This window comes from Clupea harengus, chromosome 18 (assembly GCF_900700415.2).
Source record: "Clupea harengus chromosome 18, Ch_v2.0.2, whole genome shotgun sequence".
NCBI lineage: Eukaryota > Metazoa > Chordata > Actinopteri > Clupeiformes > Clupeidae > Clupea > Clupea harengus.
Genome location: NC_045169.1, coordinates 17,496,379 through 17,509,120, shown reverse-complemented (window position 1 = coordinate 17,509,120; position 12,742 = coordinate 17,496,379). Strand labels below are relative to the sequence as shown.

General features: G+C 46.2%; 2 protein-coding genes across 3 annotated transcripts in view; both read right to left on the bottom strand.

Moving 5' to 3' along the window:
• The window catches only part of LOC105895407 (pneumococcal serine-rich repeat protein), a 9,638-nt gene extending 2,423 nt beyond the window's left edge, over positions 1 to 7,215 (bottom strand). Inside the window, exons 1-7 of one of the 2 annotated variants that reach the window (XM_012822037.3) lie at positions 7,009 to 7,215; positions 6,029 to 6,135; positions 5,725 to 5,809; positions 5,145 to 5,340; positions 4,915 to 4,983; positions 2,393 to 3,594; positions 61 to 709 (exon numbers count right to left, since the gene is read on the bottom strand). In XM_012822037.3, coding sequence (XP_012677491.2) covers positions 61 to 709; positions 2,393 to 3,594; positions 4,915 to 4,983; positions 5,145 to 5,340; positions 5,725 to 5,809; positions 6,029 to 6,135; positions 7,009 to 7,100 — 2,400 coding nt within the window. In that variant the 5' untranslated portion in view covers positions 7,101 to 7,215. The remainder of the gene's footprint in view (positions 1 to 60; positions 710 to 2,392; positions 3,595 to 4,914; positions 4,984 to 5,144; positions 5,341 to 5,724; positions 5,810 to 6,028; positions 6,136 to 7,008) is intronic. The other variant, XM_012822039.3, reaches the window with a different exon arrangement.
• A 235-nt stretch (positions 7,216 to 7,450) lies between these two features.
• Positions 7,451 to 11,890, bottom strand: LOC105895408. The gene is made up of 3 exons (XM_012822040.3): positions 11,540 to 11,890; positions 9,733 to 10,071; positions 7,451 to 8,816 (listed from the first exon to the last, which is right to left on the bottom strand). Exons 1-3 carry the CDS (start codon positions 11,651 to 11,653, stop codon positions 8,661 to 8,663), a joined length of 609 nt encoding a protein of 202 aa, XP_012677494.2. The 5' UTR covers positions 11,654 to 11,890; the 3' UTR covers positions 7,451 to 8,660.
• Positions 11,891 to 12,742: the final 852 nt, after the last annotated feature.

Genomic DNA, 12,742 nt, shown 5'->3' with positions numbered 1-12,742 from the left:
AACTCATCAGCACTGAAAAGACAACATTGAAACTCCCGACAGAAATCCCCATGTGCCCACCTGTCGTCGAGCGCGTGGCGCAGTCAGGGCGGCCGGGTTCTTGGCTCCGCTGGAGCGTGCGAGGCCTCGCAGCAGGTCGGTGCCACGCAGCGGGGTGGCAGGCGAGTGGTACGGTCGCGAGAAGACGTAAGGGCTCTGCGGGTCGACGCCCACCTGCGCGCAGGTGCTGAGCAGCAGCTCCAGGCAGGCCTCGGAGTGCGGAGGCAAGATGAGCGGCTGCATGCGGCCCCGCTTGCCCACCACACCTGCCCGTGGCAGGTGGCACAACACGTGCCGCTCGAACGGAGACAGTGACACCTCCAGAGGGTGTGCCGCCGCCGGCCCAGAAGACGTGCTGCCGCCGGCGCCGGTACCATTGCTGCTGGCGCCGTTGGTGGCGGTTGAGCCCGTGGCGGAGGAGGACATGGGGGGTGGCGGCGGAGTGAAACGGTTGCGGTACTCCTGGATGGTGAGCTTGGCCACCTCGCATTCGCGGTGACGGTTGTAGAGGATGAGCAGCGCCAGGCTGGAGTGGCACAGCAGGCGCCAGGCCTCGGCCGAGCCGGGCGAGCGCGACAGCGACAGGAAGGCCGAGTGCTGCTGCCGACGCAGGTACAACACCAGGCAGGACAGGGACGAGAGCAGCGGGGGCATGTGGGTCCGGTGAGACCTGAGGTGTGGGGGGGGACAGAAAGGGTAGGAGATGGAAGCAGAGGAGAGACAGAAAAGGCAGGGATGGAAGATAAAATGACAAGGGTGGGGGGTTGGGTGGGAACAGATAAATAGACAGAATGTGAAGAAAGAAGGAACAAAGAGGTTAGAGAGAGGGATAGAAAGAGCACAATGGAGGGGGTGGGAGAGAGAGAGAGAGAGAGACAGGAAAAATATTTAACATGGCTGCAGATCAAACCTTTAAGTTGATACTTTTACTGGCCGATCACTAAACTTAGTCCATGGTAGCCCTGAAATGCCAATCTAAGGCTTTTACTTGGTCAATGAACTGGTCAATAAAAAGTGTAAACCGAAACCCTCTACGTATGCCAGGAGGTCCAGGAATAGCCGTGTGTGCGGCTGACAGCAGGAAAGGTGATCACTGCCTAAGAGCCCTGGGTCCTGCATCAGCCACGAACCGTCCAGATCCTTGCCCTTCGCGTGTGCACTGCTGTCCCTACGCACCTAACTGCATGACCAATAGAGGTTTTGCAACTAACAGAGTAACCAAAAAAAAACTACAAAAAAAAAAAAAAAAAAACACCTGCCTATAAACAGGAGTCATGACTGAGTCACTAGTGCCACCTATTGGTGAAATGGAGTATCGAGGAAATTGGTTCCAAGTAAATTAACACACACTTTCCAGGAATTGTTGTTGACCCCTGGGGTCAAATGCTCCTTCTGTGCCTTTGAGCAGCGAGCTGTAACCCTATACCAACACGGTTTACACTCACTGGGGCATCATGAGACATCCGTGCCCATAATGCACTGCAGTAGCAAAAGGACAAACAATACCAGTAAACACCAACGCAAAGAACACAACAGGCTTTTTTTACATATATTACAGGGAATCCTACTGACACTTTTAAACCACTAATTTCAGAATGTCTGTGTGCACACTGTGTAACCAAAAGAGGTAGCAGTTTTACACTAACACAAAACACCTGCAGGCCTTCATTCTATCTGAGGGGCGTCAAAAGGCAGACATATATTACTACACCGGTTTTTATTATATTGGGATTTTTTTTAATCAATTTTTACAATACTTGTATGTTTACTAGCTGTTCATGAGTTACCTGATCAATGTAAAATGTGACCAGGATGTTTTTCTATGGCGGGTTCTGTTTAAGCACTGGTATCAAATGTTTGGCTTATTGTTCGATACACAATACTACAGAGGTGACTGCACTGGTGATCAAGACACACTGTAGTTTGACACCACAACCCTTCAATAACCATCTAACTTTTAGATACACCTCAGGAGCATGTTTTGATAAAGCCCTAATACTTAAAACAAAATAATAATAATAATAATAATAATAATAATAAAAGTTAAAAAAAAACTCTACATTAACATCTATAAGCATCTTTCCCTTCCTCATCAAATAGGATGCTTACTACCTCAAGCCTTGATTACTTAATCAAGTTTTTCCCAGTACCATATGAAACAATATTTTTGTCCCTGCCAGTTTCATCTTTGAAAAGTGTTACAGCATCATAGATCACAAAATTCACACGCTGGCATTTCTTTGTGGCATGATTAATGTCTACCGTATGCCTCTAGAGCAAGAACTGCAGTAAACCTATACTCCTCAACATTACTTAATGTGTTCTGTTACAACTTATGTGGTGTGTTCCTCACCTGGTCATCTCTCCATTCTTCCCGTCCAGACTCTCCTCTTCCCGCCCGTCGCTGAGCTCCGCTTCTCCGTCGCCCTCCTCCTCTTCCTCCTCCTCTTCATGGTGTGCTTCCTCCTCCTCTTCCTCCTCTCCTCGGCCGGGTGTGGGTGGCGCCTCCTCTTTAGCACGCTCCAGCTCTTCCTGCTTCAGCTGCTCCTCCTTTTCCTTCTTCGGCCGGCGCCCCCTCTTGGCAGGAGGCCGCACTGCAGCAGCGGCAGAGGCTGTGGCTGCAGCAACAGGGGGGCTCTTGCCAGGCTGAGTGTTGAGCGGCGCCATGGTGACAGTGCCCTTACGGTTCTGCGCCAGGGGGGCCGCAGGGGTCTTTCGTGAGGGTTGCGACAGAGAGAGGGAGAACGACACCGCTCCAGGACCTTGAGCGTTCTCTCGGGAAAACAGCGAGGCCGGGGCCGTGGCAGACGAGGAGGACGAGGGCTGCGGTGAGGCGAAGGTGGAGTGCGCGGCGGCCGAGGAGGAAGAGGACGGCGCGGCGGAGGAAGAGTGCGGTCCGCCGGTGGTGGTGCTGTGGGAGCGCATGTGGGCCAGCTCCATGGCTGCACGCACTTCTGGCTGCTGGGCGTGGTACTTCTCCAGGTGGCGCGCCAATGAGCGGAAGTTGCGGCCGCAGTAGACACAGTGCTGCCTGCGGGGGGCGCTGCCGAGGCTGCCGCGGTGCCCGATGTTGATGTTTATGTTGTTGTTGATGTTGGTGGTGGGGGGCGGTGCCAAGGGGGCCTGGAAAGCCGTGGTGGATGCCTTGGAGGGGGAGGCGGAGCTAGAGGCAGAGCGAGAGAAGGCGAGGGAGGGGCCCCGATGTGGGCCGGGCGGCCGGCCGGCAGATGCCTTCTTTTTGGGCACCGGGGAGGAGGAGGTCGAAGCGGCGGCGGCCGCGTTGGTAGCAGTAGCAGTAGCAGCAGCGGTTGCTACGGACGCAGATGTCTTGCGCTTCTTGCGGCGACGCATCATGCGTCCCCGCAGCTCCTCCAGGTCGTCCTCTTCTTCCTCATCCTCGTCTTCGTCCTCCTCTTCCTCGTCCTCCTCATCCTCACGGTCTGAGTCGCTGGCCTCCGAGTGGGAAAGCGGGGAGGAGGAGGGTGAGAGTGACCACGACGGGGTGAGGTAGTCTGAGACGGTCAGAGAGAGGGGCATCGGACCAGACTCCTCCTCCTGTGGAACACAGAGAAAATCACATGACTGCAACTGCTTCTTGTCATCTTCGATAGGACAGAATTAAAATGTTAATAAGGATGATATTGACGCTCTTCACCATAACTGAGGGAGAGAGGGAAAAAAAAGCCCCCCCCCCTCTCATAAAGTTTGATTACTAAAATCAACATATACGATGAAGATATAGAGAAATCCTTGTTTATTATTATTATCAATACCATCTCAACCATAATGCAAAAAACTGTTTCACACACATTTTGTGTATACATGTACAGCTTCAGACGACTGGAGCAGACATGATGTGTATTGGTGAGGATAATCACATTGGACCCTGAAAAGTGGAGCACAGGTGTCTTAGTTTACACCAGTGCTCAGCTTTGAAGATGCCGGTCACTACAACCAGTCAACACTGGAGGAGAGACATTTAAGTAAACAGCCAGGCGGCTCACAAACATTCTTGACACACAATCCCCAGAAATAGTGATAACAACCCACACCGCCAGAGGAAGGTAGCTCACACTAACCTATAAAGCCAGTAGTAGAAAATGGCTTTGTGACAGAACATTTTATTATTAATAATGTTTTATGTTGCCCAATCTGATGTGGCCAAATAAATCTGTCACTTTGTACTTGGTTTGATTTTATCAAAGCTATGACAATGACCAGCTGCTTTTGCTGGTCAAGACGATCATCTTTTTTAGGAATATTCCTAATTATTTAGTACCTTAGCAACGATGTGACATTTTTGGTACCAATTAGCGGGCCCAGTCGGGTCTCAGAAATAGTATCTGTCCAGTGTTAGGAACAGTAACATGTCAACTTTTGCTAAAGGGGATCTGCTTACCACAGTTTTAAATGATACCCTCCGCTTACTGATGTATTTTGCCAGTTTAAAAGTTCAATAAGATTAATAAGTCATGCGTTGATACTTCTGAGCGATCAGGTTCAATCATTCAAAACAAAAGTTGCGCAAGTATGTGTAGGAAAAAAGCAACTTTGTGTACTCCTAAAATGAAACGGTTTCCTCTATTTACCTCAAAAAGACACTCCGAGCTTAGCTTACCATGAGTCGAACAGTTAGTTCCGGTCAAACAATCTATTGTTTGTGTGCTTCATAAAGGATATCCCCACAGCTGTGATAACCTACATAGAATATTTGCTGTGGGGATATCTTTTACCAACCTCACTCATATGGCTTAATAATCCACCATTCTGCACATGTTTAGTTTTGCTGGCCGATAACCCTCATTACCCAAAGCATCCCTACAAGTAGTTACAGATGAGAGGTCTTAAGAGTAGAAGCACAGGGCTCTTCAGTACCTTCTTGATATTGTTTTCAGGGTTGAAGCTGCATTCAAATCCTCTTGGAGACACCGAACTATGGAAACTCTGGACCATTCAGAACAAAGACATTTGATTCATCTCAACATGGGTCACAGTGCACATCCTTCACCATTAGAACCTAAGCAATTCATAAATAATCCCTTTTCAGAGAAAGTCTTCTCAGATTAACTATGAGTTGAGAGCCACATGCAGCGATTCTGACTCACCATTGTGTTGTCTCCCCAGTCGGTTAAACTGTAGTCCACTGTGATCTCCTCGCCTTTGGCTATGTCTCGGATTGCTATGACAACCAGTCGCACTTGGCTCCCACAATGCACCTCTCTGATCCTGCAGTTGGGTGGGGGGTGGAAGAGCACTGGCCCCCTCACCCCGCCTGCCCCCTCCTCTCCCAGCTCCGGAACACTGAGAGAGAGAGAGAGTGAAAAAGAAAGAAAAAGAGAGAGCGAGAAATAGAGAAAGGAAGAGAGAGAGACTTGGTCAGCAGAAAAAAAAAACTTTGATAAAAAAAAAAAAAAAAAAGGAGCTGCAGCTCAACGGCAGAATTCTGCAACGAGGCTCACTGCAACACATCCACACAGAAATAACTGAACAGAGCATGCATTCGTGTGTATGAGCACACAAACACAAGTGACATACCATAGCCCTGTGAATGTGCAGGCTATGACTTTCAAAATGGTGAGGGGGAAACTGTTTTACTACTATGTTTATCGCAGTGTTAACCATAAGGTCTAGGGTCCGATTTTAAAAGTCCTTTAAGAAGCACCCCCAACTGCTCTACCTCCTTACCATAGCTGTGAGGGGTCGGCGAGGTAGTATGGGCTTCCAGGCGGGGGCAACCGGTCTTCTGCTCCTTCTGGATATTGTCCGTCACCTGCAGGGAATGGAGATGAAGCTGATGAACACTGCACTGTTATGAATGTAACGTCACTGTGTCTGGGCTCTGGTGTGTATGTCAGGATGAGGAAAAAAAAAAAGAAAACACAGGGGAAACCTGACAATTGTATTTGTAAAGGAAGGAATCATTGTGCTTCACTGATGCTGTGTGCTGCCTTCATGGCCGAGATCGGGTGGGAATGGGCCTGTAAATTACCTGGACTGTAACTGTGTTCCGACATGCTTTCCTCTTCGTCCTCCGTGACGTACGCTCGGTCACATACTTTCACCGGCGTACCCTTCCTCTTCCTGCCACATACCCGCCTGCAAACACATGCAGTTGTCACTAGACATACCGTTACCATCCTTCAAAATAAGTATTGATTGACGTGGAGTGCGTTAATTTCATATCAGCTAATTATGTTGCCGTTCTTCCTCAGATACTGACATTCAGCAATCCTGTTAAATTATGAACGGTATACACGCAGTTCACGCCATAGCACTGAGATGTAGGGATAGTTAATTACAGGCGCAAAGTTGAAAACCTAGCACCATCCAGACAAACAAAAACAAACAGTCCATGGATGGCTAGCGATCAGGCTAAAGTGAGCTAAAAAGCTAAGCAGGTTATGCATTTACTTCGACATAATGCGGAATGTCGAAAATATCAAACAATATGTTTTTTTTCATTGAAATTACACTTATATAAAGGGCTCGTGAATGGGTTAAATACGGGTAATTGACTGATCGGACTTGATAACTAGCCTACAAGTTAGCAGGCTAGCTAATTGGCTAGTGATGTAGCTTCGCACCAAGCTAGCGGTAGCGTTAGCTGCTCATCAGACATTGCTAGCTAACTTGTTAGCTACGTAAACAAACGGGGAGCTACTGGGTTATAGAGCACAACACAGCTAGCCAGATAACCAATGATACATCCCACACCCAGCTTGAAAATATGCCCCATTCGAATTTGTCGGGGGGATAAGAATGTAAAGACGACGGTCAAAGATTCGTTCGCTAACGGGAAAAAATAAACATTTACCCATGGCCACTCTTTTTATTCAGTCCAACATGCACGCGGACGCAAGAAATTGGCTGTTACGTTAGCCTATAAAACATACAGTCGCTCTGCAAGCAATGGCACTTAAACACAGGAAATATGATTTTTAGATGGTCGAATAATGTGGTTTCTCTCACCCTCGGGGCGGCGGCGGCTTACTGCCATCTCCGTCGCTGTCGAGGGTCGGGGGCTCCCGGTAGTCGAAAGGCGACCGTACGTTCTCCGCCATTAGGGCTGCTTCCACAGTACCTACCGCTCCGGTAAAGAGCTAAGTGCGCATGTGCGGGTTTGATAAGGTTTCTGGTTAGTAAAATGGGGGTAAATAAGTCAATATCAGAAATACTACCATCCTCGAGATAAAAAAGCTACTTGATCCATTTCAAGAATTAAAATTGAATTCTAAGACTGCTACAAAAAGGTTGAGCTTAGGGTTGAAAAGCACACAATTTTCGTAGTGGCCTACACAGCTGGTTTGCTGACCAGCAACTGCCAGTGTGTCAGTGGTAGTAGAGGACTGTTGTGGTCATTGGTGTGAGTGTGGTTTTATGTCCAGGTCTAAGACAAAGACAAGGAAAACACTCAGGTGCACACTAGTTTTATTTTAGTGTAAGTCCACAGATCCATAATAATTTACACAACCAAAGCACTGAAAACCCTAACAATCTATACATTCTCAAAGCAGCTATTTCGAGTGTTTTTCTTCTTCACATGCAGTCATACTTCCCCTTACATATGAATAATTCCTTATTTTGCCATTCTGTGAATGCTACATGTGTTTACCACCACATGCAGACTCACTCATCAAATACACAGTGTAACAGTCATCAGTTTTGGTAACATCACATTGCTCATTCAGTTCAGTCAGTAAAGATCGGACCCGATTAGCTATCACATTTAGTGCAGAAACAATCATCACAGTGTTTAACTTCACATAAGCAACAGTATTGTTGGCTTGTAGTCTATTGTCGAAATGATAAAAAGGGAAAAAATTGATCTCAGTTTGTCCGACCTTGCTGATTATGGGTTGCTGTTAGGTCACAGTAATTGTAAACTGATGTCATATGCAGCACCGCTGCTATTTGGTACTTTCACAGTTAAATTTGCTACATCTAAGCAGTTAGTGCATTGTAGGCTACAGTGTTAGTCACAATAAGATGATACCATACCTTGTAAAGCTCTGTTTTATGATTAGACCCCCTTTGTCTTGAATGAAGTGTGTTTTGACAGAAATTATGGCCAAGTAAAAAAATATTTAAAAAAATCACTGTCGGTAGACAATGCTCAAGAAACAACACTACTGGCGTGCAATATTACTGTTAATAATCCCATTCATATTAAATGATGTCCACGAACGAAATGTATGTGTTGTCTGCATGGTATAAGTTCTGTAAAACTCTCACAGCTAAGCCCTTAAAGCCTTTGAACACAAGCACTTAGTGTAGATGGAAATAATCACCTTAAGTCGCTTGACCAGAAATGCGCTCAGCCGCTGGGAATGCTTACAGTAAAGGGCACTTATTGGGTCAGTCATGGAGTGGCTGATTAAAAAGAATTATCTACATATATGAAGTTATTGTTCCTTAAGTTATTAATCCACAAAAGGGGCTTAACCATATACAGTGATGGCATGTCGGAGTGTATATTTTTTGTCACGTGAAGCTCTATAGATGGTCAACACTGGATAAGGCCAAACATTCACGCGAACGCGAGGCTTCACAATATTGTAAAATGAACTTGAGCACGAGGCTATTGGTCACTCTGTGTGTTTTTTTTTCTTCTTGTTTTGGTTCTACAGTTCTTGTTGTTCTTGCTGACCCGCTCTCTCCTTGTGGAGAACGTGTAGAGTCTTCCTCGCTGAGTCGGTCCAGTGGATCAGATCCTGCAGAAGATGGTGGGTCCAGATCTTCATGGCATAATTATTGGAGCTGTCAACCTCATCTGTTCCCTGTCGTGAGAAAGACAGATAGAGAGAGAAAGAGAGAGAAAGAGAGAGAGAAAGAGGGGGAAGAAGGGAAGAATAAGGCAAGGTCAGGATGAGGAAAGACGTGGTCAAACAGATGTGACTCCTTGGGTTTATCACTGTTTGACAGGAGCATGCACACATTTACTGCTGTGTTTACATGGCAGAGGTCAAGCAAGTGACATGGCTAATGTTGTTGTGATAAACCTCAGTGGAACCTCAGTGGATAATTTCAGCAGCTACTGAAAACACTGCATGACAAGAAAACTGCTTAAAGTTATTTCAGCCTAAACAACACAAAACATGAATAGAACTTAAAATGCACGTTAAAATGTGCACGTTAAAATGTGCTTGAAATTAAGTGGGGAAAAAAGCTACCACTATTGTGCCATTGTAGAGCTTGTAAGAGACAAAGGCATTCATGCAATAACTTCATGGGTACAAACACACAGATGATCCATCGTTTCTGTAGTTATTCTAAAATTCTAGAACGATTTTTCTAGAATTGTTCAAGGATAGAAGGCCTTTGATGTATGATACCCATATTACCCATGTGTGCTTTTGAAATTGAAGTGACTTGTTTCCTTTACACTTTTACAATGAAACTAGCAACTTTGCTACATTGACTTCCAGTTCCTTTATCCACACATGTGCATTTAGACAATTAACATCCATATAGTCTAAATTGTTAAGTATATATAATTGATATAAGCTTAAATTATCATTTACGCTAAGATCACTGAACAGTGACCCATGGCTTAATGTCAGAACCTCATTATATAAACAAAAACGTCACCAAGATGTGTCAGTATTTCATTTTGCTAAGCTAGGAGTAGCAAAATGCTGCTGGCAGTAAACAGCTCTCCCTATCTCACCCCCCCCCCCCCACGTCCAGCTATACCTGGGTGCAGTCATGATCTGGGCCTAGGTGGTCCGCCCCCTGGCCGCCCTCCACCGCCTCCAGCAGAGCCCGGGTGCTGTGTAGCAGGTGTCCCAGCCGCGCCTTCACGGCCTGCCTCACCACCTCGTAATCGCCCTCCCCGTCCCCGTCCACGCCCATCTCCTCCTCCTCCCAGCCAATCTGCCGCTCCAGCAGGGCCAGACAGCGCCTCAGGGCGCAGTGGTGGTGCCACACCTTCTCCGCCGTGGTCAGCGAGTCGTCGTCGGTGGACCCTGCCACGGACACCAGGCGCGGCCCACCCTCCGAAGATTTGTTGGCCGGGAGGCTCTCTCTCTCCCTCTGGGGAGATGGAAGGGGTTGGGTCAACAGAAGGAGGGGGGTGGGGGGGGGGGGGGGCAGAGAAAGAGCACAGGCGATTCGATTTAATTAAGTTAACACACACACACACACAAACTCAGGGTGAGGGATGGTACAATAAAAGCGTTTCAGTTTAATTCGATTTCTAGGCGGAGGAGAACAGGAGAAGGCACTCAGCTGAGATTTAGGGTCAGGAGGGGCGGAAAAGGAAAAGACAGGGGACACTGAAGGTCGAGTGTGTATGTTTTGTTGCCCAAAAATAAAAATGCTTTTAGATGTACAATAATGATGTAATTGTGAAGTGACAGTGAAAAGAAGATTATTTTAGACATTCCTGTGCTACGCAATACATCTTTCATTCTTTTTGGCAGGTGTTTTCCCATCTCCTGAAGTTTTATATAGGATCAATGAATACCTGAAACAGATAAATACGAAGCAACAGACACCTACTAACATTGGTAATTGCTGTTTTAACTTTGTCTTCAGTTGAATTATTGCTGGTCCAGATGCCTATTATTTAACAACAGAAATAGGTTCTACTCCCATAATCCACGGAAGGACAGCTTGATAGGAACCTAATTAGCCTCCTTACTAATTACTGTGAGTAAATTCTGCTCTGCTTGCCAAAATGGGTAGGCTGACCATCCTGTTCACATCATCATCACAGCGAACAGCAACACAGGCTGGTTGTGCATAAATCATTAAAGTGTAACTTCGCCTCCAGGGGGGCGTTAACATATAAATGTCTTGATGTAAATATCTACCACCTGGTCGACTCTATGTCAGCATTGGCCTTGCAAGGTTCAGGGCTGATTTAGACCAGTAGATGTAATTATGTCAATATTAACACCAACATCATTTATTATCATCACAGTACAGTAATATCATTCAGTTTACAGCTCAAAAAACACATTTTACATCTGTGAACCAGACAGCTTCGCTGAAACAGACAGCTGCATCTACTTCGGAAAAGGTATGGTCGGAATTTTGAGTGCAATTTATTTCACCAGACTGCACCACTTTAGCTGGCATCGCTGGCATCCACACACTTAAGCATCCCCACAGGTTAAGCCCGCCTGCACTGCGTCTAAATTCAGTCTTGAGTAAGTGCTTGATCGATTAAAAAGCTATTGATTGAACGACACATCGTGATATTTTAATGGTGTACTCATAAATGATCCACACTCTGAATTTTTGGAATAAGGTATGTTAGGCTCTGTGGGCGCTTGGTGTCATCTGTAGCAAATAATACATTGTTAACATTGAAATGTTACACTCAATGTTTTCACTCAAATATTATACCTACGTCGAATGCCTTCTCGGTCTGTCGTTGAATTGATAATGAATACCATTTGCAGACTGTTTATGGCAGTTAGGTAGCATTATAGGCTACTATAACGGTGCGCGCAACAGTTAAGCTTCACATAACTTGAGAATAATAGCCACTCACATACAGCTCCAAAAGTCGGTTGCAGTCATCGTTAATCAAACGGGCCAGATCCACAGCTCTCCGCGTTGCTGAAGTCTCTGGACCGGTCGGTTGTGAGTCCTCTAGCCCCTCCATGGCAGCGACAACAGAGGATTAACGCACCGAGGCTATGTTTTCGCTCACCGACACGACTCGGTTAATTCACAACTAGATGTCTTTTTCTGGATGCCGTTTTTTTTATGTATTTTTTTCTCGACTAGATGCTAAAATTGCTTAAGTTGAATCATATGTTACGGTTTTAGCGGTCACGGTGAGGGTTTGTTTGGAGAGTAGACCACAGGAGGGCTGGGGACAGGCAAGAAGGCTGCATGGGACAACCGGGGCGTTTCTGGGGGTGGGACTACTAGGAAGATCACAACTTGCCCATAACGTCACCATGATTGGCACTAACACACGCGCCCACTCATGCATACAGACGCACTGTTAGCTATTTGTTAGGCTAAATACCACAGCATTTATTGTCTATAAATATGGTATTTTCTTTTGGCTAGTTTGTCTGTTACCTCAAATACGCTACGTATCCCATTGGTGTAGTTATTGTACGTGCGTCTGTGAGTCATTCTCACTGTGTTGCTAATTGATTGGTCCAGTCAGGCCCGTCTTAGATTTGTTTTCTAATTTGCTCATCAAGTATAAGCAGCAGCTGTGAAGACTGCGCTGGCAGGGCAGACAAGAGTGGCTTAGAAGCAGGATGGGCAAAAATCGGAAACGATCCAGACACTGAATAAGGAGGGGGGCCCCGTTGTCTGCGTAACTACCGAGTTGCTCACATAGTCACATCTCTGTCAGAACCTGTCGGGCCTCACGGACTTTTACACGTCTGGTATGCCAAGCAAGCGACGAATTCGTGTCTCAAGAAGAAGTGATTATTCCCACATACGTGCAAATAGCCTACAGAGAAGGGGCCGATGATCTACAACCTTCCATGTATTAGCACTGGGATTTGTCGTTAAAGGTTAGCATTTTCTCTCTCTATGTTAACAACTGCGGCAGCAAGCAGTTGACATAGCAACTAAAAATAAAAGGCTGCGAGTTTCATAGTGAACTGGAGATAAGGAAAAGAAAAAAGGAGCTCAAAGGCTTACATGTAACGTAAAAGAGAATAGCAAATAAGATCATTAAGGAAGAACTAAAGTTGATGGAATAACACAAAACTCCACATAA